Source organism: Podarcis pityusensis (assembly GCF_964106645.2).
Source record: "Podarcis pityusensis genome assembly, chromosome: 14".
Classification (NCBI taxonomy): Eukaryota; Metazoa; Chordata; class Lepidosauria; order Squamata; family Lacertidae; genus Podarcis; species Podarcis pityusensis.
The window spans coordinates 38624580-38650492 of NC_138039.1; the positions used below are offsets into that span (position 1 = coordinate 38624580).

The 25913-nt window shown below is 46.7% G+C and overlaps 2 protein-coding genes across 3 annotated transcripts in view; one reads left to right on the forward strand and one right to left on the reverse strand.

Annotated features, from left to right (window-relative positions):
• Nucleotides 1-1745: 1745 nt before the first annotated feature.
• On the forward strand, nt 1746-17338 carry LOC308462724 (lamin-B3-like). Its single transcript, XM_080980620.1, has 11 exons — nt 1746-1891; nt 2668-3054; nt 4603-4759; nt 6917-7042; nt 8163-8333; nt 9863-9967; nt 10113-10354; nt 12325-12553; nt 14194-14301; nt 16308-16424; nt 17142-17338. Exons 2-11 carry the CDS (start codon nt 2720-2722, stop codon nt 17268-17270), a joined length of 1719 nt encoding a protein of 572 aa, XP_080836746.1. The 5' UTR covers nt 1746-1891; nt 2668-2719; the 3' UTR covers nt 17271-17338.
• A 3702-nt stretch (nt 17339-21040) lies between these two features.
• Nucleotides 21041-25913, reverse strand: part of SH3GL3 (SH3 domain containing GRB2 like 3, endophilin A3) — a 50104-nt gene continuing 45231 nt past the window's right edge. For both annotated transcript variants that reach the window (XM_080980491.1, XM_080980492.1), the window contains one exon: nt 21041-21809. In XM_080980491.1, coding sequence (XP_080836617.1) covers nt 21604-21809 — 206 coding nt within the window. In that variant the 3' untranslated portion in view covers nt 21041-21603. The remainder of the gene's footprint in view (nt 21810-25913) is intronic.

Consider the following 25913-nt stretch of genomic DNA (forward strand, 5'->3'; position numbering starts at 1 on the left):
TACAGAGCCTAGGACTTGCCGATCAGAAGGTCGGCGGTTCAAATCCCCGCGACGGGGTGAGCTCCCGTTGCTCGGTCCCGGCTCCTGCCAACCTAGCAGTTCGAAAGCACCTCAAAGTGCAAGTAGATAAATAGGTACCGCTCCGGCGGGAAGGTAAACGGCGTTTCCGTGCGCTGCTCTGGTTCGCCAGAAGCGGCTTAGTCACGCTGGCCACATGACCCGGAAGCTGTACGCCGGCTCCCTCGGCCAATAAAGTGAGATGAGTGTCACAACCCCAGAGTCGGCCATGACTGGACCTAATGGTCAGGGGTCCCTTTACCTTTAAGGGATTTGAACCCAGGTCTCCCAGGTCCTAGCCCAACACTCTAACCACAGCATCACACAGAGAACACAACAGTTCCTCCCCTCCAAAAGGGCCAGGCAAGGGGGCAGTTTGGACCAATTACAATGTATGTGGAAGGGTCATAGCTCAGTGGTGGAACATCTGCTTTGCCTGAAGAAGGTCCAGGTTCAACCCCCTGTGTCTCCACGTACATAGGAAGCTGCCTTGTACTGAGTTAAGCCCATTTAGCTCAGTCTACACTGACTGGCAGCAGTTTTCCAGGATTTCAGACAGGGATATCTGAAGATGTTGGAGACTGAAGCTGGGACCTTTTCAAGGCATAGCCCTTGTTCCACCATTGAACTATGGCCCTTCCCCTGGCAGAGCCTTCCACCTGAAATCCTGGACAACCGCTGTGTTGTGTACTGAGTTGAATAGGATCCAAAATGCAGCAGTCTGATTGGTCCTAGAATAATAGGATTCAGAATGCAGCAGTCTGATTGGCCCCAGAACAATAGGATCCAGAATGCAGCAGTCTGGTTGGCCCCAGAACAATAGGATCCAGAATGCAGCAGTCTGGTTGGTCCGCAGGAGCCGCCCAATCCAACTCCAGGTGGAAGTGAATCTGCAACCTGATTGGCCTACAGGAGAATCCCGGAATTAGCCAATCACATGGGGCCCATTGTGTAAATAATGTATATACAGTGGTACCTCAGGTTACATAGGCTTCAGGTTACAGACTCCGCTAACCCAGAAATAGTGCTTCAGGTTAAGAACTTTGCTTCAGGATGAGAACAGAAATCGTGCTCCAGCAGTGCGGTGGCAGCAGGAGGCTCCATTAGCTAAAGTGGTGCTTCAGGTTAAGAACAGTTTCAGGTTGAGTACGGACCTCCGGAACGAATTAAGTACTTAACCCGAGGTACCACTGTAAAGCAGACATTTCGGGGGAACTGGCATTCCTCACTACTGAGCTGAATAAAGAGCATGAAATCCACACTCGACTCTTGAGTATATTTCACGCTGCCAGTCAGTGCAGCTTACTAGTTCCCCTGTGTTCAGACGTTGCTTTCCCTTTCTCTGGCTGAAGGGTCCTTGTCTTCAGAAGATCATTGCATGTCCCCCCCCCCCCAGCCTCTTCTATTTTTACAGATGTGCATGAATCAGCAAGCGACGTTTTCTGCTAACTGCAGCGGCGGATCAAAACTGTCCTTAAAGGAGCAGCTCCAGTTGAACCCGGAGGGATAAAAGACGGGCGGCGGCCCAATCCTCAGCTCCTAAAATATAGGAGATTGCCATCCTAACCCTGTTTACTTGAGAATAAGCCCCTGCTGCATCCAAGAAGGCTCACCTCTGAACACACACCACTCTCCCGCTACCCAGCAAAGTTATGAATGAGCAGACCGAAGAAGGCCGCGCCCCTTTCCCCGGGGCTCGGCTTCCTTTTGCTGCGCGCTGATTGGACAGAACGGGAAGCAGTGAGAGTTCTTGGAACGCCGAGGGAGAGAGAGGCGGGGGAGCGGTTTGGGATGGACGCCGGGCACAGAAGTTGAATGGATAAAACCTGCAGGGGTTGCCCGGATGCCCTTAGCTACAGGATCCACTCACTGCCCTTCTTCTCCCTTTCAGGTTCTGGGCAGCCCCGCCCCCGCCTTTCTGTCCCCTCCAAAGCGCATAAACCACCAGACAATTCTCCTTGCAGCCGCTACCAGCCTTCATAATCAATATAAAGCATTGTTTTCGCAAGCGCCTTTGGTGTTGATCCTGCACCTTTATTTTGTTAGAGGGGTTTATTTTGCATAGCTGTCAACCTTCCCTCTTTTTTTTTTTGCGGGAAATCCCCTTATTTCAGCGCCGTTTCCCGCTGCTATCCCGGATTGTTAGATATCCCGTAGACTGTCTGCGGGATATCTAACAGTTCACAGCTAAGCTATCCCTTATTTTCGAGGCTGCTGATCCGTTATTTTCAAATCTGAAAGTTGATAGCCATGGTTTTTTCCTTCTGGTGGCAGACGACAGAACCACGAGACCGGTGCAAAACACTCAAACAAAGGTTTTATTACAGCTATACAAAAACAACAAACACAAAGCTTTTGGGTGTCCCCTCTCTCTGCAGGCAAATTCAAACTGCAACATCTCCTCCTTTTGTCGTCATCACCAGCTGTACCTAATCACCCTAGAAAAGGACACCCAGAACTCACAGAAACACGTCTTAAAGTTAAAATCAGCTTCTCTGTTTCTTTGCAGAATGAGTCCCAACATATTTACCCCACGCCCTTCCTGCAAAGCGCGGCAGCGCATATATATCCTTGGCCCAATTCTTTTCCTTCTGCTTAACGCCAGGCGAGGGTTCGGCCGCCGCTTGCAAGAGTGCGCGGCGGGGTGGTCCCTGCAGCTCCGATGGCTTCGCCGGACAGCGGCCTGGGCGGCGACTGCTTCTCTTCCCCGCTCCTGCCCGGCCCGCGGAGCAGCCTGCAGCAGGAGCTGCGCCAGCTGAATGACCGCCTAGCCGCCTACCTACCGCGCGTCCGCGGCCTGGAAGCCACCAGGACGGCGCTGCAGCTCCGCCTGTCCGAATCCGAGGACAGTCGCCGCGAGTTGGGCGTCTTACGGAAGGCCTACGAGAGGGAGCTGGCCGCCGTGCGCGAGGAGCTCCACGGGCAAGTCCTGCAGCGCGCCGGTCTGCAGGTCGAGCTGGAGACCCTGCTGGAAGAGCACAGGCGGCTGCTCGCCAGGTGAGTGTCCCTAGAGGGCGCGCCTTCCTTCTTCCTGGATCTCGCGCTCTTTTCTTCTTAAAGCAATGGCTCTTCTTAGTCCATAGATTTCCAGTTTTCTGAAGTTAAAGAGGTTCATGGGTGGAGTCGGGGAGGGGGAAGTCACCCCCCCTCCTAAATCAAGTAATTAAATAAAAATACTTAACTAAAAGCAGAAATTGTAATAGTAATAATAAATAATTGATTATTTATACCCCGCCCATCTGGCTGGGTTTCACCAGCCACACTGGGTAGATAATAATAATAATAATATTAACTTTATTGTCAATGTACAACCTGTGTACAATGAAATTAACTGAGCCTCCCTCCCCATCCCACAAACACTCAATCTCATTGCACTCTGTGTGCTTGTCGCACAACACACCAAGCCCGAAAGTCAGTTGTACTATATTACAGTGGTACCTCAGGTTAAGAACTTAATTCGTTCTGGAGGTCCGTTCTTAACCTGAAACTGGTCTTAACCTGAGGCACCACTTTAGCTAATGGGGCCTCCCACTGCCGCCATGCTGCCGGAGCACGATTTCTGTTCTCATCCTGAAGCAAAGTTCTTAACTCAAGGTACTATTTCTGGGTTAGCAGAGTCTGTAACCTGAAGCGTCTGTAACCCAAAGTACCACTGTATTTTCCGTTCAGCAGCCTAACAGCCCACGGATAGAATATTAAAAACAAAAAACATTAAAAGCATCCCTAAACAGGGCTGCCTTCAGTTGTCTTCTAAAAGTCAGATAGTTGTTTATTTCCTTGACATCTGATGGGAGGGCGTTCCACAGGGCGGGCGCCACTACCGAGAAGGCCCTCTGCCTGGTTCCCTGTAACTTCTCTTCTCGCAGGGAGGGAATTGCCAGAAGGCCCTCAAAGCTGGACCTCAGTGTATGGGCTGAGTGATGGGGTGGAGACGCTCCTTCAGGTATACTGGGCCGAGGCTGTTTAGGGCTTTAAAGGTCAGCACCAACACTTTGAATTGTGCTCAGAAATGTACTGGGAGCCAATGTAGGTTTTTCAGGCCCGGTGTCATGTGGTCTCGGAGGCCACTCCCAAAATCCAAAAGATTTTGACAGATTGTTCCGAGCACTTAGGAGTCAAAGGAAAGTAATTTAAAAGAACTGTTGCTGAGACATCTCATTCTGAATCTGCTAGACAGAGCCAGACAGAGGATAATGACAGGTGGTGGCTACCTGCCCACCTCCTAAAATAAATCTCTGCTATGCCCATGGATTTGTGCTTTTATTGTGTGGTCTCATTTTCTTGCTCTGAACTACTATAGGACGAAGGCTGGGGCATATAGACCCATAGAATGGTAGAGTTGGAAGGGGTCCCAGGGTCATCTAGTCCAACCCCCTGCAATGCAGGAATCTCTACTAGATCATACATGACAGGTGGCTATCCATCCTTCACTCTCCCTCCTATCGATAGAGCTTGTGATGTCCAAATTTGATTCAGAAATGCTAAAAGCCATACCTGTTGAGATGCAAAGTCTCCTGTTTACACTTGCAAACTGCTTGTTCTCAGGAATTCTAAAAATGAGAATGATTTAAGCCTGGCAGTCGCTCGCATGAAAGACCTCGATGCTCAGCTCCGCTGCAAAGAGGCCGAATTGACGACATCCTTGAGTAGACAGCAGAGCCTGCAAAACCATCTTCAAAAGTCAGAACGTGAAATCAGCTCTGTAAGGGTTTGTTCTGTAAGATCTAAACTGTCCTGCTGAAACAACGAAGGTTGTTAAGAGATATTCGGGTCACAAGTAAAATGTTCTGTTATTTTTGGGTGTATTTTGAGAGGTGAGAAGTTCCAGGGGCAACAGGGCTTACCTGGATTTGGAAGGTCACTGGGGGCTTATGGAGCCTTGTGATATTTAAGGTCACTGCAGTCGCACTCACCTGATGTCCCCTCCACAACTGATAGGAGCTTTGTTTTTATCTCCTCCTATATTGTGGTCTGGGACACGGGTGGCGCTGTGGCTTAAACCACAGAGCTTAGGACTTGGCAATCAGAAAGAAGGTCAGCGGTTCGAATCCCTGCAACAGGGTGAGCTCCCATTGCTCGGTCCCTGCTCCTGCCAACCTAGCAGTTCGAAAGCACGTAAAAGTACAAGTAGATAAATAGGTACCGCTCCGGCGGGAAGGTAAATGGCGTTTCCGTGCACGGCTCTGGTTCGCCAGAAGCGGCTTAGTCATGCTGGCCACATGACCCGGAAGCTGTACACCGGCTCCCTCGGCCAGTAAAGTGAGATGAGCGCCGCAACCCCAGAGTCGGCCATGACTGGACCTAATGGTCAGGGGTCCCTTTACCTTTACCTTTATATTGTGGTCCCAATGAAATTTGCCCCCTGGAAGCTGCTCCCCCCCCCCGGAAGTGAAGTTGCTACTGAGTCCAATAGCAGTTTCCAAACTTGGATGGGAAGGGGCTCTCGCCATGGTTTCATGCAAAGTTACAGCCCTGTAATGGCACATCTAAAAATGTACACTCTGGCTGGGTACAGAACATGCATTTAAAGCACAGTTCCTCCCTGCTCCCAAAGAACATTGGGAACTATAGTTTTAGGGTGCTGGGAATGGTAGCTCGGTGAGAGGTAAACCAGGATTTTTTGAGTGGTGGGGCAAGTGTATGGTCTGAATGCATCCTAAGGCTCAGTTCATGCAGGACAATCGACATTGCTTTGGGCTGCTTTCTTCGCCCATGTGGATTGAGAGCATAACCTGGAATAAATATTGATCCTCTGCAGCTGTTGTAGCAAAAGGCAGGGTTTCAATAAAGCCTCGCGTTCGGTTCTTAAATTGTCAGAATATCTTGAACTGGGCAAACTTACAGGTTTAATAAGAAATTATTCTCATGAGAAAATAAGGAGAGAGTGGTAAGCCTTTATAAATTATATGAAGAGAACTGATTCCCTGATTTGTACTTGATTTAGCTTAGAATAAAAATATCACAGGTACAGACAACCAGAGATATGAGGAATAAAGATCCACATGGAGTTAGTTGGAAGTCACTTTTTTCTTTTTCTTTTTCTTTTTCTTTTTCTTTCTTTCTTTCTTTCTTTCTTTCTTTCTTTTGGGGAGGTATTATTTTTAATTCTTTTTTTTAAAGGAGAATATGTTTTATATTTTCGATTGTAGTTTATGTTATTATGTTTTTGTATTATTTTCTTTGTTTTATTCAATGCATGTTTGTATGATGTATAAGGGTTTTTAATTTTTTTTTAAAAAGCCTCGCATTCGCTGGGACATAGTCTGAAAGCTATGGCCTAACCAGTGCTTTTTTTCCAGCTGGAACTTGCCAAAAATAAGTTCCGGCACCTCTCAGGTGGGCACCATTGCCATTATAAGACAACAAGGGAGGTGTTCATGGCGAGTTCCGGCACCTCTTTTTCTAGAAAAATAGCACTGGGCCTTACACAAAGTCTGCACTAGCAGAAATCCAAAAAAGAAAGGCAGATGGACACAGATGCACAACTGATCCATTAATCTGTGTTGCTCTCTGTGTCTACGCCAGTCTATCTTGTGTTCCATTGTTTGACTTTTTAACTAGTGGTATGTTTGCTTGGTGAACGATAGTATGTTATATGCCTAAGAACAATAACATTGCACAATATAAAACCTGCAGTTAATAAGAGTAACGTAACCCCACTTGCAGGCTTGTAACCTAAATGAACATGAGGAAAAGGGAAGGGAGTATGAGAAGATTGATTTCGAGTTCTGTTAAAACATGTTGGCTTCCCAAGGTTCTCCTTTTGGGCTTATTAAACACTGTAGCTGAACAGGAGTCTTGGAAGGATTTAAGGGAAGCACAAAGCATTTGCTAACTTTCCCGTTAACTACTTTCCTAGCTCAAGGTAATGGTGAATCATTTCAAAAGCCATCTTCAAAATGAGATGTTGAAGAGAACAGATACAGAAAACCAAATGGAAACCCTGAAGAAAGAAGTAATATTTCTAAAGAACATCCATGAAGATGTACGTACTTCTGCAGTCTTAGACTTCCTTAATTTCAGCTGCTGTTTAATTTAAAACACTAAAATTAAGGTCAATAACTTGGTGAAATAGTTTAATCAGGGGAGGGCCAAAAATGATGATAACCCTGGGTTACTGTGTTTTATTGTTCCTATTTTGCCCCTCTCCTAGCATGAATGAGATAAACAAACCAAAGAGCATAGGCTTCCTGTTGTATCTGAACCAGGGTTCATGGTTTGTTGCTCTCTAATAAGCAATGATCAGTAACTCTGGAGAAATAAGCCACAAACCCGGGTTTGGATGACGTGCTAAGCCACACCATGGCTTAGCTGGCAGGAGTTTAGCAGGACTAGAGGAGAAACAAAGTGGGCACAATCTTGTCTCTAGGAGCCCATGGTTCTGCTAAGCCATGGTTTGCATTGCATGCAAATTGAAGTAGTGTGTTGTATTCCATTCAGTTGTTCCCTATGGGAGACAGTTGCATTTGCAGAAGAAAAGAAAAATAAAAGGAGCAAACAATGGGGGCTCCAATGTTGATTGCATCTAAAGTTACTGTGCACCTCTTTTAATTGCTCTTAATGCGCCATGGAGGGACGCGGGTGGCGCTGTGGGTTAAACCACAGAGCCTAGGACTTGCCGATCAGAAGGTTGGTGGTTCGAATCCCAGCGACGGGTTGAGCTCCCTTTGCTCAGTCCCTGCTCCTGCCAACCTAGCAGTTTGAAAGTACATCAAAGTGCAAGTAGATAAATAGGTACCACTCCGGTGGGAAGGTAAACGGTGTTTCCGTGTGCTGCTCTGGTTCATCAGAAGCGGCTTAGTCATGGTAGCCACAAGGGAGCTGTACGCCGGCTCCCTCGGCCAATAAAGCGAGATGAGCACTGCAACCCCAGAGTCGGTCACAACTGGACCTAATGGTCACTGGTCCCTTTACCTTTAATGCGCCATGGATGATCAATTTCAGGCCACAGTTTAACCGTAAAGAAATGTTGCATGTTCTTTATTCCGGGGCAGTACAGTACTGGTACTCTAATTTGCTTGTCTGCTCAGCTGAAACATACCGGTGTTTTTAATACGGAGCCTCTTAAATCCTTCCTCCCGGCTGTATTTCCCTTCTCTTCCTAGGAGCTAAAGAACAAGAAGCAGATCTACGAGAGCAGGATTCGAGAAATAGAGTCTCACCATCACCAGGAATTGGAGAGTAGGCTGTTGAATGCTCTCAAAGAGCTCAGACAGCAACACGAACAACAGATTTGCGCGTATAAAGATCAGGTGCAGCAAAACTTCAGTGCCAAAGTGAGTGGTTTGTCTGTCTATACTGCTGATGTCTTGCTGTCCCATCATTCTTAGTAGAGACCTGATCTCTTCTTGCTTCCTATGGGCAGGTCCCGAATAGGAGTGGCACAATTAGAGGCTGGGTTTTCACTTGCTACCTTATGCTGACAGGATGTCTTCCAAATAGTGGAAGGGGAAAGCAAAGGAAAATCATTGGTCTTCTAAGAGCTGATGGGACAAAGGCATGTTGGCTCCTCTCAGTGGATTCAGTGGGACTTAATTCTGACTGGATTTGCATAGCTTGCTTCGTTAATTACCGTATTTTTCACTCTATAAGACGCACCAGACCATAAGACGCACCTAGTTTTTGGAGGAGGAAAACAAGAAAAAAAATATTCTGAATCCCAGAAGCCAGAACAGCGATCCCTCTTGCTGTTCTGGCTTCTGGGATAGCTGCGCAGCCTGCATTCACTCCATAAGATGCACACACATTTCCCATTACTTTTTAGGAGGGAAAAAGTGAGTCTTATAGAGCAAAAAATACGGTATATGCTAAGATACCTTTCCCCAACCTGTTTCTAAGGGGATGCTGTATTTTGGTGAAACCCTGTTTGCCTCAGTTTCCCCAGCTCAGCATGTTACCTTCCCATTGTGTCCTCCTCTTGACCCCCTTGGATAATTCTCCTGCACACACCAGTCACAGCCAGAAGCATTTATTTTTAATACTAATTTACGTACTGCCTAACCTTCACCTTAAGGTGAACACCTGGAACAATATTGTAGAACATGCTGCCTAAAATGTGTTGGGGAAGGGGGGGGCGTTATTGAGTTGTTTTTGTTTTTATTACGTATTTTGTGTTTTTATGTTGTGTTTTTATGTTGTAACTGCCCTGAGACCTGCAGGAATAGGGCAGTATGCATATTTAATAAATAATAATAAAAGTCATCTGAATTGGAAGGAATAAGGCCTAGAATTGTCTAATAATAATAATAATAATAATTAATATAATACAATATGATATAATAAATATAGTAAAGGTAAAGGGACCCCTGACCATTAGGTCCAGTCACAGACTCTGGGGTTGCGGCGCTCATCTCGCTTTACTGGCCAAGGGAGCCAGCATACAGCTTCCGGGTCATGTGGCCAGCATGACTAAGCTGCTTCTGGCAAACCAGGGCAGCGCACGGAAATGCCGTTTACCTTCCCGCCGGAGCGGTGCCTATTTATCTACTTACACTTTGAGGTGCTTTCGAACTGCTAGGTTGGCAGGAGCAGGGACCGAGCAACAGGAGCTCACCCCGTCGCAGGGATTCGAACCGCTTACCTTCTGATCGGCAAGTCCTAGGCTCTGTGGTTTAACTCGCAGCACTACCTGCATCCCAATAATTATAGTAGGTCCCATTATTCCTCCCGAAGGAGCATAGGGTGGCAAACCTGTGTTAAATTGAACTGTTATTCATGTGTGTGCGCACAGAAACACGTTCAAATTAAAATGTGCAGTCCTGGTTAGCTTTTTCTTTTCTTTTTTAACCCAATACTATTTTCACAGATGGAAAACATTCAGCGTTCTGCAGCAAGGAGTAGTGATATCACCAAAGCTGCTGAGGAGGAGCTCAGAGAAGCAAAACTGAGAGTTGATTCTCTGATGTCACAGGTAAAACAGGGGCTGGAAACCAGGTAAAATGACGCCTACCTGGAGAGGGAAGAGGCTCTTAAAAGGTCTTTGGGAAATAGAGGTCTCTGCTAGTATGGCTGTGTTCCGCTGTGCCTAACAGTAAAACCTTTCTGTGAAATCTAAGGTTGCTATGTTAGAAGCCAGGAATGGGGATTTGGAGGCCAGAATAAACACGTTGGAGAACACCATTCTTGACAAACAAGGCTCATCGAGGAGATGCCTAGCTGAGAAGGACAGGGAGATGGACAGAATGCATCAGCGTATGCAGGTGCAGCTGGGGGAGCATGTGAAACTGTTGGATATGAAGATGGGTCTGGATCTGGAGATCGGTGCATACCGGGCAATGCTAGAAGGAGAGGAACAACGGTGAGCTTGGTGACAGAATTCTGTTCTTGAAAGGAGGCTTTCTTTTCTTTTTTTAATAGAACAGGAGCTGAACTTCTTACCAGTATTGGCTCTCATGGGCAAAGGGCTCTTTAACTCCCTCCTGCCCAGTGTGAACAGCAAGAGGAGCTTTTCTGCACTTTTTACTGTACATTTCAGCCACACTTTAATGCCCTCTAATGTGCCAGCTCCCAAAAACACAAGCAAGCTGGAATGAGCAGCTGATGTCCATAGTAAGTGGAGCGGCTATTCAAAAGGGAGCTGGTCTTCGCCTTGGGTAGGAGGGGGTTAAAATAGCCCTTTGCGCATGTCAACTCACATGGTTGAAAGCAACTGTGGTGCATTGAAATATACTCGGAATCGAGAGTGGATTTCGTGCTCTTTATTCAGCTCATAGTGGTGAGGAGGAATGGAAGTTCCCCCAGAATGTCTGCTTTATATACATTCTTTACACAATGGGCACCACGTGATTGGCTAATTCTGGGATTCACCTGTAGGCCAATCAGGTTGCGGATTCACTTCCACCTGGAGCTGGATTGGGTGGCTCCTGTGGACCAATCAGACTGCTGCATTCTGAATCCTATTGCTCTAGAACCAATCAGACTGCTGTATTCTGAATCCTATTGTTCTAGAACAAATCAGACTGCTGTATTCTGAATCCTATTGTTCTAGAACCAATCAGACTGCTGTATTCTGAATCCTATTGTTCTAGGACCAATCAGACTGCTGCCTTTTGGATCCTATTCAACTCAGTACATAACATACATAATGTCGGGCGGCACTTCAGACGCCACCAGGAGCCATATTGAGCCCCTGGGCTGCCAGTTGTCTATCCCTATTGACAATGAAAGTTATCGAAACTTTTGTCTCTTGGCAAGTTTCCCTCAAAATGGCCCCTGGTTTGTCCAACAAAATCAAAGGAAGGACACGGGATATGAGATTTCCCGCAGTTTGGTCAAACTCATGTTTGTAGCTTCGAGAACACTGTCCAACCATCTCGTCCTCTGTCGTCCCCTTCTCCTTATGCCCTCCATCTTTCCCAACATCAGGGTCTTTTCCAGGGAGTCTTCTCTTCTCAGGAGGTGGCCAAAGTATTGGAGCCTCAGCTTCAGGATCTGTCCTTCCAGTGAGCACTGCCCTCTACCTGCATCCTAGCAGAAATTGTGGAAAGCCATTTATATCCCTATCGCAGAACACAAAGCAGAGACAAACTGATTTCATTTACTCAACATGAATAACTTCTTATAAGACTTTCATGTCAGGAAGCATCTTGATAAATGAAGAATCATATCGTAGCACCAACAGGCAATGCAGCAGCCCTACACCGCCTCCCCTCCTCTCAACCTTGCTGCACAAAATGCTTTGACATTCAACGGAGGTGGCGATCTGCTGTGAAGCAGACTTTGTGCACAACACGAAGTGCAATATAGAGTATGTTGTTGTTTAGTCGTGTCCGACTCTTCGTGACCCCATGGCCCAGAGCACGCCAGGCACTCCTGTCTTCCACTGCCTCCCGCAGTTTGGTCAGACTCATGTTTGTAGCTTCAAGAACACTGCCAACCATCTCGTCCTCTGTTGTCCCCTTCTCCTTGTGCCCTCCATCTTTCCCAACATCAGGGTCTTTTCCAGGGAGTCTTCTCTTCTCATGAGGTGGCCAAAGTATTGGAGCCTCAGCTTCAGGATCTGTCCTTCCAGTGAGCACTCCGGGCTGATTTCCTTCAGAATGGAGAGGTTTGATCTTCTTGCAGTCCATGGGACTCTCAAGAGTCTCCTCCAGCACCATAATTCAAAAGCATCAATTCTTCGATGATTAGCCTTCTTTATGGTCCAGCTCTCACATCCATACATCACTAGACACCACGGGAATGGCCCAATGTCAAGAGCAAAGAGACTGAGAGAGGGTGTTCTGCCATCAGTGGCTGCCTAATTTGAAAGGTGACTTTGTTTTGCAGGTTAAGAGTGCCCAGGCCTGGCTCAGAAAGTGTTGGAACACTAGCAACCACCAGTCTGGGGAGCCCCGTCCTCCCGCGAAGGAGAAGGAGGAAGCGGGCACTTTCAGAATGCCAAGTCCACAGCGTTTGCTTCAAAACGGTCCAGCATGCATCATCTTCAGGAAGTATTTCCATAGAACATATTGACAAAGAAGGACAATTTGTCAAAATCAGAAACAATTCTGATCAGGTATTTTTTACATGATTTAACTCCTTGGGACGAATGCATGGTTAGTGTAGCTGGCAAATTTGTGTCGCCCAAAAACTGGGTGCCATTTCTCTGCAAAGCAGCTCTGGGTTGACCCTCCCCACCACCAATCTGCCTCTTCATTTCCCACCTGTAACTTCCTTGCCACTTTTATTTTCTCTCTCCCGCCCCTCCCTTCACCGGGTTTTAGACTAGTACAGTGGTACCTCGGGTTACAAGACGCTTCAGGTTACAGACACTTCAGGTTACAGACTCTGCTAACCCAGAAATAGCACCTCGGATTCAGAACTTTGCTTCAGGATGAGAACAGAAATCGTGCTCCGGCGGCGCTGCAGCAGCAGCAGGAGGCCCCATTAGCTAAAGTGGTCCTTCAGGTTAAGAACAGTTTCAGGTTAAGAACAGACCTCCGGAACGAATTAAGTACTTAACCCGAGGTACCACTGTGCTTGATGTGAACATGGATCTGGAATCCCCCTGGCAGTGGGTGGAATAGAAGTTGCCCTGGAAAGTTTAATAATAATAATAATAATAATAATAATAATAATAATAATAATACAGTGGTACCTCGCAAGACGAATGCCTCGCAAGACAAAAAGCTCGCTAGATGAAAGGGTTTTTTGTTTTTTGAGCTGCTTCGCAAGACGATTTTCCCTATGGGCTTGCTTCGCAAGACGGAAACGTCTTGCAAGTTTGTTTCCTTTTTCTTAACACTGTTAATACAGTTGCGACTTGACTTCGAGGAGCAACTCATAGAACGCGATGTGGTAGCCTTTTTTGAGGTTTTTAAAGACTTTGGTGATTTTTGAAGCTTTTCCAAAACTTTCTCGACACCGTGCTTTGCAAGACGAAAAAAATCGCAAGACGACAAAACTCGCGGAACAAATTAATTTCGTCTTGCGAGGCACCACGGTAATAAAAGTTATTTATACCCTGCCCTCCCCAGCCAAGACTGGGTTCAGGGCGGCTAACAACCAATAATAAAAACAAGTTGATTAAAATAAAATTTAAAAGATTAAGATACAACATTAAAACATTAGGATACAGTCTCTTCATAGGAGGAGAAAGGAAAAAGAAAGGGGGGGGGGAGGGAATCAAACTGATTCTAAGCCAAAGGCCAGGTGGAACAACTCTGTCTTACAGGCCCTGCAGAAAGAAATCAGATCTCGCAGGGCCCTGGTCTCATGGGACAGAGCATTCCACCAGGCTGGAGCCAGTGTTGAGAAGGCCCTGGCTCTGGTTGAGGCTGATCTAACTTCCTTAGGGCCTGGGACCTCTAGGGTGTTGCTATATATGGACCTTAAGGTCCTCCGTGGGGCATACTGGGAGAGGCAGTCCCGTAGGTATGAGGGTCCTAGGCCTATGATTAAACATACTTGATGGTCCCCTCCTACAAACAGCCTCTTCCTAACATTTCTTTGCAGTTTCCAAGGTTCCTGAGAGAAAAGGGAGGTGACGATAGATAAGCTTCCTCAGGACACTTTAATCCGCTTTAATTGCACGCCTCAATATCCCAGAATATGCTTGAACTCCTCCCAGAAAATAATGAGACTGGAGGCTCTTAAAAGGCAAAATGTTACTCAAAACCAGCAGTCTAAAACTGTTAAGCGCTGCTTTCCTTGTAGGAGCAGTCACTAAGTGGGTGGACCACAAGAAGGCAGCATGGAAACCAGTCTGAAATAATGTACGAGTTTCCTGCTCGATGTACCCTTGGGGCTGGTCAAGTTCTTACAGTGAGTGAAAATCTTCTCTTCTTCCCCTCTAAACTTTAAAATGTCAGTGTTTTACTTTGCTTACCCTTGTAAGAATATCAAACACACCACCTAATAAAGGCCCTGAAACTGGCTAAGTAACCTGGAGGGATAAAATACCGGCTTGTATACTCTACAGTGGGACGCGGGTGGCGCTGTGGGTTAAACCACAGAGCCTAGGACTTGCTGATCAGAAGGTCGGCGGTTCGAATCCCCGCGACGGGGTGAGCTCCCGTTGCTCGGTCCCTGCTCCTGCCAACCTAGCAGTTCGAAAGCACACCAGTGCAAGTAGATAAATAGGAACCGCTCCGGCGGGAAGGTAAACGGCGTTTCTGTGCGCTGCTCTGGTTCACCAGAAGCGGCTTAGTCATGCTGGCCACATGACCCAGAAGCTGTCTGCGGACAAACGCCGGCTCCCTCAGCCCATAGAGCGAGATGAGCGCCGCAACCCCAGAGTCGGTCATGACTGGACCTAATGGTCAGGGGTACCTTTACCTTTATACTCTACAGTGTTTTGGACTTGCTTAAAACATATTGTACTGTGCCATTTATGTACATGGCATTTTCCTGAAGAAGAGGTCTGGCAGATCTTTGGCCTATGGGGCTTATAAAGAGGGAGGGATTTGAAAGAAGCAAGGGAGGTGGTCTCATGGAGAAGTTCTGGGACTGGAGGCAGTTGAAAGATGGCCGACAAGGGACAACAGGTGAAGCTTTTCTAAGTAATATGGTGGGAAGCAGGCTCGGAAAAACTGTTTTAAATTCCTTCTGCCAGCCTTAAGTTTTGGGAGGCAATATTGGATGATACACCTTCCAGAACCAAATTCCTAGGGGGGGAAAATCCACCTGGACTTTTAACTCCATAGGCATTAAATGTTTGTGTTGATAGTTTGGTTATATATTCATTCAATGCCTGCTGATCCATTAGAGATGGATATTGAGAACCACAAAACCCAGTTGTTTTAATTTCTATGGTCCTGATCCAGTTCTGGTGCATGCAAATAGTGGCTCCAGTTGGAGATACCTCTCCATATCTTCATCATAATTCCAACAGCAAGTTCATTGGGACCAGATGTATATAAATTTCAAGTACTATCCTTTCCCTTTGGGGGAACAATGATGGTGTTTACACTTGCTTCCACAAAGGTAAAATTGAATTCCTGTTGTAACAGTCTTCCCCATTCCACTTGATCAACATAGCTTGAGGTTTTAGTACAAAAAAGTAAAATATACATTTTCTTAAATAACTACAAATTAAGACTACATCTATACTATACTAGCGTGGATCTGTGGTTTGGTTCCATATCAATGCACGGTTAAGTTTGAACATAGTTGCTAAAAGAAAGAACTATAAATACAAAATAAGTATCACACACAGGAACTAAAAAGGATATAGAACTTTTCTTGCAGAAATACAAATTATTCAATGTGCTAATACGAATGGAAGTTAAAAACATTGTAGCTGTTGTATAAGGGATTATGATTAAGATTGAAATGTAATTAGATTAAACAAGATTTTGGAAGCAAAATTAAATGAATTTATCTTACCTTGAAATCTAGCACGCGGGAGGCCACCTAAAAAGTATAATTGGCATATCAATTGGTTTATTTTTGAATGTTAATTGTAATTTGGTAATAGAATGTGACTTATATTAGATATATGTAATTGAAAATTAATAAAATTTGCACAAAAAAGAAGAAGTTTGAACATAGTTGCTGATCCAGTCATGTTGCTGTAATCAATATTGTCATTATATCTGCCTGGCATTTAACGCCACAGATTTCTCCCCACAATTGCCTTTTGTTACAGGCTGATGCTTCCAGTGATATCACTTGCACAGTCAAATTTGTATAGAACTTACAAGAATCTCATCCTACGGTTGATGTTGCAATGAATCTGACTAGTGGGTGGGGAAGCATTGGACAATTTCCTGTGCAAAGGTTCTCTTTAAGCATTCAAATATGAAGATCATCTTCTTTTTTCTTTGAAGATCTGGGGTGTGACAGAAAGTTCAAGCCCAGCTCCTGGTATGCTTGTCTGGAAATCCCCCAAGTCAATGAGAGGTGGAGACAGCTTTAGGATTGTACTTTTTGACTCTGCTGGAAACGTAAGTACCATACTAACATGTCCTTGCTACAATTTGATATTGTTCTTGAGTTTTATATCAGCCTTGTAAATAAGACCACAAGTTAGTAGCCTGCCCCCCCCCCCCAATCTACTGTTGGCTGGCAGAGGAGATACACAACTTGGTTCCTCCAGCGGCACCATCCTGAATTTCTGTCCTGCGTGCAGAGGAGGAATGGAACACTAGCCTAGAATCCCATGTACTCGTCTGCCTGCAATTCCTTGTTGCCTATGACTATTTAACTGCTTAAATATATCTCTGGTTTTGCAAGATTTGCCATGTTTGATGGAGAAGGGCTTCTACCTTCTGCATCAAGCAAACACCTTTTCGCTCTCTTTTTTACCATCTGTGTGTTTATTTGTACATAGCCCTTCGCCAAATGGTCCCAGAGCAGATTGCAAGAAGTGTACACTTGACAAAATTAAAATTTACATTGAAAATTTATACAGTAGAAGCACAAAACAGCAGTGTGCAGCGTTTAGTATTTCTTGTTCTTCAGACAAGTGGCAGAAACAGAATATTAATGTGTTTCTCTGACATTTTATGGTTATTTTCCATAGCTTGGTAAGTTTTCCGTTTCCTTTTTTATAATTCTTTAATGTGGTCTTCATACAGATGCTTGCTGGTGTTTTATTCTTGTGTCCAGAGAATGATAGTTATTGTGTGCCTAATGAATTCTGTAAACAAATTACCTTGCAGCAAATGGCAGAAGGAAAACTCACTTACGTAGATAGAGGAGAAGGTGATGGAGAAATGGAGGTGGCTGCTGGGGAAGAAGGAATGGAGTGTCATACTCAGGCAGGTTTCATACATGAACTCCAAAACTGAGAAATGTCAAATACTTGTATTCATATCCAGCTGAGTTGAACTGTTGCTGCTGCTTTTAAAAATAGTTAATTGATCAAAGCACAGTAATGGTTAACTGCACAGTGCACTTTTTCTCCTGACATGCCACATAAGAAGGAAAAAAATAGATGCTGTTTTTTGGGGTGGCAATCTTGTAAACTTTTACAGATAACTGAAGAACCAGGGTTGTTGCTTTGGCTCCAGCCTCGCTGTAACATTGACCTAGCTTAGCGAGAGAAGCGCTTAGCATTCTCAGAAGAGTTTTCTGGGCCTGAATGCGCAGCAGAACTGCTGTTTTTAGGTCTAATCTCATGGCACATCTTATCAAGCAAGTTGGACCTAGCTTCATGTTCATCTCTTTCCCTCCTCCTTGCCCACCTTCTCTCCAGAGAAATGAAAGTCGGACCTGCCTCATAATATAGCCAAGAGAAGATGGTGAGCATCTGTGGAAGCTTCCTCCAACCAAAATGATGCTCTACGTATATGAAAGTAACAACCTACAGAAAGAGACTCTGTTCAGCGTAGAGCCTTACTTGAACTGAAGACTCCCTAAATGGGACAGGGCAGTGGTGGAGGAACCCAGATTGGAGGAACCACCAAACCCAAAGTCCTTGTCCTGGCAGGGTGGAAGTTTTTGGAAGGGGCATCCCCCTCCCTTTAGTTTTGTTCCAGTTGAGGCCAGTGAGAAGAGAAGTCTTCTAAGTATAGCAGTGCCAGGGCTGGTATACTTCTTCTCCCCCAATTCCAGAGCTATAGGGAGGGGGACGGAATTCACTGACGTACCTTGTGATGCCTCCATGTTTCCTTCTCCACTGTCTGAGCTCTGAAAGAGGGTCAGCTGCAAAGAGGTACCTTCTGTGAGTAGCCCTCCTGCTCCTTCCCAGGTACCCAAGGATTATTTATCTATACCATCTTGCTCATCACAATGAATGAAAAAACACAGTTTCAGTTTATTTCTTTACAAATTATTAACAGCCAAATTATTAACTGCATTGTAATCAGAGTGACTTCTACCCAACTCTGTAGTGTCAACTCCCTGGGGATGAAGAGTTTGCAGACTTGTTGAAGTCAGCTGTAAGATGAAGAGCAGTCTCAAATATGTTTAGATTTGCTTTGTTTGGGATGGGAGTCTCCATGCACACAGATACTGGAATCAAATATTAACATATGTAATACCTTAAATTGTGGACAATAAACTTGATTTAGGCTGTGTAAGGACATCTTATGTAAATGAACAGGGGTCCTACCTACACCCACACGCACCAGCATATCTACCCTGCGTACCCCCCTCCCCCTCCACCAACCGCTTCCCTCAATTAACTAAATCCACTGTCTTCCCTTTAGAGTTATTTCACAATGGCTCATCTGGGCCACCTGCCTCAGTCTCTCATCTCTCTTCCCTCCAGCACTGCAGCAACAGTTCTCAGAACATAACAACATCATCATTTGGCTGTTACCACACTGTGTTTGCTTGGCTGCAAACTGCTGCATGACGACAGCCTTACCTTTTTATTATATGCAAGATATAAACACAGAAAATAACTCTTCTTCTGACCTGCTTTTTGCTTGTTTTATTATAAATATAGCAAATGGGGGGGAAAGATTAGTAGAGCATGAACAACTGGTGCAAGGCTGCGTGTGTTCAGAAAAGGTCACAGCAGGGACACCACTGAGGTCAACTGGGATTCCCTTTCAGTATTAATGCCAAATCAAGGGGAATAGCTATAGCCCAGCAGATTGTTAGACTCCATCCCTAACCATGGGGTGGGGGTTGGAATGAAGAGAAGGGGAAGCAAAAGCTCAAGTAACATAGTGGAAACCAGTACAGTATTCTAAGAGGTAAATCTGTATATACACCTAACCGCCCCTGCAAAGTGACTGAGCAGAATAATAATAATAATAATAATAATAATAATAATAATTTATTTACACCCCGCCCATCTGGCTGGGTTTCCCCAGCCACTCTGGGCAGCTCCCAACAAAGTATCAAAAATACAATAAAACATCAAACATTAAAGACTTCCCTAAATAGGGCTGCCTTCAGATGTCTTCTAAAAGTCAGATAGTTGTTTACTTCCTTGACATCTGATGGGAGGGCATTCCACAGGGCAGGTGCCACTACCGAGAAGGCCCTCTGCCTGGTTCCCTGTAGCTTCACTTCTCGCAGGGAGGGAACCGTCAGAAGGCCCTCGCAGCTGGACCTCAGTGTCCAGGCTGAACAATGGGGGTGGAGACGCTCCTTAAGGTATACTGGGCTGAGGCCATCTAGGGTTTTAAAGGTCAGCGCCAACACTTTGAATTGTGCTCAGAAACGTACTGGGAGCCAACGTAGATCTTTCAGTACCAGTGTTATATGGTCTCGGCGGCCACTCCCAGTCACCAGTCTAGCTGCTGCATTCTGGATTAACTGCAGTTTCTGAGTCACCTTCAAAGGTAGCCCCACGTAGAGCACATTGCAGTAGTCCAAGCGGGAGATAAGCAGAGCATGCACCACTCTGGCAAGACAGTCTGCAGGCAGGTAGGGTCTCAGCCTGCATACCAGGTGGAGCTGGTAGACGGCTGCCTTGGACACAGAATTAACCTGCGCCTCCATGGACAGCTGTGAGTCTAAAATGTCTCCCAGGCTGAACACCTGGTCCTTCAGGGGCACAGTTACCCCATTCAGGATCAGGGAGTCCTCCACACCCGCCCGCCCCGTGTCCCCCAAGAACAGTACTTCTGTCTTGTTAGGATTCAACCTCAGTCCATTAACAGATATTCAATATTGGGCTATACTACAAAAAGACTGAGGGTTGTAGGTATAAAAGCTATGAATTGTACTTGATATGCCCTGCAACACAAACTGAAGTAGGAAATAGCATCCAACTCAACTAGTAGATGCCAATTATGAATATAATATACAATGAAACAGGAGCTGAGTTTACGTAACCACAAAAGCCACCCGTTCTCACTGTTTCTGCAATGTATTTAATTTCAGTGTAAGTTCCCCTAAGAAGTTTCCTTATTAACTACAGTGAAGTAGTGGATATTATTCTTCCAGCACTTTTTCATAAATAAAGTGAGTTGAAGTAAAAACCCACATAAAACACCATATTTTTCGCTCTATAGGACACACTTTTCCCCCTCCAAAAATTAAGGGGAAATGTGTGTGCGTCCTATGGAGCGAATGCAGGCTCCTTGGCTTCAGCGATAGGAACGCGAAGCCTCCAAAGCGCAGAGGGAGCGCTCCCTCCACGCTCTGGAGACTTTGTGTTGCTTTCGCTGAAGCCTGGAGAGTGAAAGGGGTAGGTACGCAACGACCCCTCTCGCTCTCCAGGCTTCAGGGATAGCTGCCTGAAGCCTTTGGAGTGCAGCGCGAGTTCCCGCTGCGCTCCGCAGGTTTCAGGTTCCTTTCACTGAAGCCAGGAGAGCAAGACTCTCCCAGCTTCAGCAGAGAGGGAGAGCTGCGCAGCGCCCCTTCAGCCAAGCGGGAGGAGAAATGGAAGGGGCTCCGTTTCACCTGCCGCTTCGCTGAAGGGGCGCTGAATAGAGAGGAGAAGAATTTTTTTTTCTTGTTCTCCCCCTCTAAAACAAGGTGCGTCCTATGGTTGGGTGCGTCCTATAGAGCGAAAAAATACGGTATGTTTTAACTTTTTCCTAACAGCATCAGTACCCTCCTAGGAAACTGAAGTACAGTTACATGTGGATTATAGACCTCAGAAATTATTGGCAACTAATACCAGAACGCTACAAGTTCCAAGACACAGTAAATGCGCATTTCCCACAACAGTGTTTATTACATTTGCTCAATGGAGAATCAATTTAGCTGTGACATTGACTTGGCTTTTTTGTTCGGGTACAGCGCACAACAGGTATTAGCTTTTCACAGTTAAGTTGAATGTAACGAAGGTAGCTCACTGAGAACTAGCTCTTACTCACAGCAGCTTCAAAAATTGTGCCCACAAGTAAATTCACTGCAGGTAGAGGGAAGTTTCCGACATCATGCGAGGAAGTAAATGCACTTGGGAAGCAACAGTTGATCTATCAGTAAACGTACAGATCTTCAAGGCACAAAGCAAGGAATTAGGTCAGGGAAATCTGTGTGTGTTTATTTAACAAAAGGGGAGGATTTCTTTATACGAGATATATATATATATGTACAAACTACATGAATACAAAATAAATACTTTTTTTTTTTAAAGACACATACAAAAAAGTCAGTAAGTTGGTCAAAAGAACAAGGCTTTCGTAGAATGCCACACAAATGAAAAGCCACTTTGGGGGAAAGACTTCTGTTCACTCACGAAAATGCATTTGTGACGTGAGGAGGGCAGGCTCACTGAGGCAACGGCACCACAACTTCCACATAATTGATGGGGAAGAAGCCTGATTCGCCATTCAACATGCCTTCGAACCAGTTCTCATCGATCTGATTGGTCAGCGTGATGACGTCGCCTTCCTTAAATCCAAGCTCGCCTTCGTTTTCTGGCTCAAAGTCATATAAAGCTTGGCAGCAAGGCTGGTCCATATGTGATGAAGAACCTGCCCAGAGTCACACGAGAGAGCAATTTTTAACCTGACGTTCTGCAGGTTTTGCCCAAGATTATTCATGACCAGTTAAAACAAAATTAACCCATTGTTGTAGTATTATTATGCCGACTCAGCAGAAGGCTACTTCCTATGTTCATAGCAAGTCAATATAGGAAGCTGATTTATACCAAATCAGACCCATCAGTTCAAATAACTCAGTACTGTCTACTCCGACTGGCAGCTAGATTTCAGGCAGGAGTCTCTCCCAATACCTTAAGGATCACCTCTCCCCATATGAACCGACCCAGACCCTCTGCATGTCATCTGAGGCCCTTCTCTATGTCCTCCATCCCAGAGCGGTTCGGAGGGTGGCCACAAGAGAGCCAGTGTGGTGTAGTGGTTAAGAGCAATAGACTCGTAATCTGGTGAACCGGGTTCGCTTCCCCGCTCCTCCACATGCAGCTGCTGGGTGACCTTGGGCTAGTCACACTTCTCTAAAGTCTCTCAGCCCCACTCACCTCACAGAGTGTTTGTTGTGGGGGAGGAAGGGAAAGGAGAATGTTAGCCGCTTTGAGACTCCTGAAGGGGAGTGAGAAAGCGGGATATCAAATCCAAAAAAGAAAAAGAGAATGTGTATTTTCTGGGACATGCTCTCCCCAGAGAGGCTTGCCTACCACCATCATTACACGTTGTCAGGTGCTGTTGCGGTTGCTCGAGAGTAACCATGCAGGACTCCGACCTGTCATTTAAAGGTTTTATTTTGGTGCAAACTATTTACAGTGAAGAGCGTGATAAGTTCATGTCTGGCTCAATCGCTAGCAGAATCCGGGAGTAGTCTGTTTTTGTACCTCCCCCAACATAAAAGTTTCGTCACCCCCAGCCTTTTCCGCCCCTCCCTGCGCCGCAGACTACTGCGCATGATGGGCGATGGCAAGGGGGTGCTTCCCTCCTCTCCGGCTGGCTCAGGCACGGTGTTAAGGCTCTTACTAGCATCCTCTGGTCCTTGCACCTCCTCTCCACTGGAGGTGGGGCTTTCCTCCTTGCCAGAAGAGGAACTGCTCCGCAAGATTTTTGGGGGCTCCCTGTAACACAACTGCCCTTCTATCTCTCGCCTCTGAGCCAATGGCAGTTCCCTGACACACGTCTTTAGGCACCAGGCAAAAACATTCCTTATTACCCAGGCCTATAGCTATTAATGGCCTGTGAAAGTGTGGGAAGACTGTTGTGACTATTTTATTATTAGGCTGTCTGTCAGTATGCTTTTTATTATGTCTGTATCGATGTTCTCAAGGCTTTCTTTCCAGCTGGAACTCAGTTCCGGCACCTCTCAGGTGGGCGCCGTTGCCATTACAGCCAAACCTCCGTTGTTGAACAGAATCGGTTCCGGAAGACCATTTGACTTTTGAAACGTTTGACAACCAAGGCGCGGCTTCTGACTCGTTGCAAGAGCTTCTTGCACTCAAGCGGAAGCCGCGTCGGACATTCGGGTTCTGAAAAATGTTCCAAAACCGGAGCATTTACTTCCAGGTTTTTGGCATTCGGGAGCCGAAACGTTCGAAAATGGAGCCGGTTGAGAACCGAGGTTTGACTGTATAAGAGAAGAAGGCGTTCATGGCGAGTTCCGGCACCTCCTTTTCTAGAAAAATAGCACTAGGTATTCTGTACTGTGGTACCTCAGGTTACATACACTTCAGGTTACATACGCTTCAGGTTACAGACTCCGCTAACCCAGAAATAGTGCTTCAGGTTAAGAACTTTGCTTCAGGATGAGAACAGAAATCGTGCTCCGGCGGTGCAGCGGCAGCAGGAGGCCCCATTAGCTAAAGTGGTGCTTCGGGTTAAGAACAGTTTCAGGTTAAGAACAGACCTCCGGAACGAATTAAGTACTTAACCCGAGGTACCACTGTAATGTGTTTTTAATGTTGTACACCACCCTGGGATCTGATGATGATGATGATGATGATGATGATGATTGTGATGAGTATGAGTTACTCGTGCGTAAACTGGTGCCTCTCTAGGCTAATTTGCCTTGTTAAACCTTTCTGACTGCACAGCCCTTTCTAATCATGACTGTCTCAGTCACTAGCAGAATCCGTCAGTGGGCGTTTCTTGAATCTCTTCCAACATAAGAGTTGTTTGACACCCAGTCTCCTCCTCCTCTCACTGCCCGGGAGCCTTCTGCGCAGGGAGGGCGTAGGTAGCGGAGGACCTGTCCCCTCCTCACTGAGTTCCAGTGAAGAGTCCGGGAGCCCTCTCTCCGATTTCCCCATCTGCCCACTTTTGTTCCTGGTGTTGCGCTTAAATGCTTCCCCCTCCACTGAGCTGCTTCTCCCCCTGCTGCTGGGTCCTTCTCCAGCATCATCTAGGAGCCTCCCCTTCGCCTCCCGCTCTGATGTCAGTTCCCTGACATCCACCTCCCCCCCAGAATCCCCTCCACCCCTGGACCGACCTGTGGGACCAACTTCGTCCCCTTCGTCGGCCGAGGAGGCGGGGAACCCCCGGAAGGAACTGTCACCATCTTCTGTGGATTCGAAACCCGCTTCCCAACCGCTCTTCCACCTGCCAACGGGGTGGTCTTCCCAGTCTGATTCTTCTTCCTCCGAAACCTCTCCTCCCTCCTCCTCGGAGTCAGAAAATCCCTCAAAAACCTCTTCCTCATCTGTGGTTCCAAATTGCTCCTCCCAGAATCTCTCCAGCGGTTTGGGTTTGTCCGGGAACCGGCGGTGGAATTCCTCCACCAGATACCTGTCCTCGAAGGCTTCCGTGGGGACCCATGTGTTTTCGGACCTGGGTTCCCCTTCCCACGCTACCAAATACTCCACCCGGCGCCCTTGCCACCTTGAGTCCAGTATTTCCGTGGCCCTGTGGTGGTGTTCCCTTTCTTCTACCTGCGGGTGTGTGGTGACTTCTCCCTCTTGCCCCTGGAATTCCCGCCCTTCCCTATGCGGTGAGAGCAGGGACCTGTGGAAAACCGGGTGTATTTTCATGCTATCAGGCAACTTGAGATTAAATGCCACGGGATTAACTTGCTGTGTTACCTCAAAAGGTCCCAGCCGTCTGGGCTGCAACTTCTTGCACCCCCCTTTGAAAGGTAGCCCTTGGGTGGACAACCACACCCGGTCCCCCACCCGTATGGTCTCCCCTTCCCTGCGGTGCTTGTCTGCCTGCCTCTTGTAAGTTTCCTTGGCCCGCTCCAAGTTCATCTTAAGTTGCTGGTGTAGGGCCTCCATTTCTTCCACAAACTGCTCTGCAGCGGGTACGCTCCAGCTTTCCTCCCCACTCCCCGGGAAGGCCCTGGGATGACACCCATGGTTGGCCATGAATGGGCTCATTCCTGTGCACACGTGCTCCGCGTTGTTGTACGCGAATTCAGCCAGCGCTAGTTTTTCTACCCAATCGTTCTGCCTCTCGCTGACATAGCAGCGTAGGTATTGCTGGAGTATACTGTTCGCTCTTTCTGCTTGCCCGTTGGTCTCTGGGTGTCTCGCCGTCGAGAAACCCACCTCCACCTGCAGCAAGCTCATGAGCTTCCTCCAGAACCGGGAAGTAAATTGTTTTCCGCGGTCGGAGATAACCCTCAAGGGGGCACCATGCAGCCGGAATATGTGCTCCACAAACAACCGGGCTGTTTCCTCTGCCGTTACAGCATGTGAGCAAGCTATAAAATGGCACATTTTTGTCAGTAGGTCGACCACTACCATGACTGCTGTCTTTCCCCGGGACTTGGGCAAATCTGTCATAAAATCAATGGATACCACCTCCCAGGGTTTCCCCGGCGTGGGTAAGGGTTCCAGCAATCCTGTGGGGGCAGCCCGCTCCCCCTTTGCCCTTTGGCAGCGGTCGCACCCCCGTACATATTCCCGTACATCCTCCCTCACCCTGGGCCACCAGAACTGCCTGGTCACAAGCATCATGGTTTTGTGCTGTCCAAAGTGCCCTGCTGTGGGGTTGTCGTGGAGTTGTTTGAGTACCTTTCCCCTCAGGGTCTCCCCCGGTACGTACAGCGCTCCCCTATAGTACAGTACCCCTTCCTTCTCCTCAAACCCTTCTTGGGTCCCTCTTCCGTCTCGTAGTTCCCGGATTTTAGTTTGCGCGAACACGTCGTTTCTGGTCAGC

Bases quoted from the DNA above. Each gene is read 5' to 3' on its own strand.
- LOC308462724 (XM_080980620.1), top strand. From the start codon at position 2,720: ATGGCTTCGCCGGACAGCGGCCTGGGCGGCGACTGCTTCTCTTCCCCG. The intron at 3,055-4,602 runs GTGAGTGTCCCT...GCTTGTTCTCAG, and splicing joins CACAGGCGGCTGCTCGCCAG to GAATTCTAAAAATGAGAATG. The intron at 9,968-10,112 runs GTAAAACAGGGG...GTGAAATCTAAG, and splicing joins TTGATTCTCTGATGTCACAG to GTTGCTATGTTAGAAGCCAG.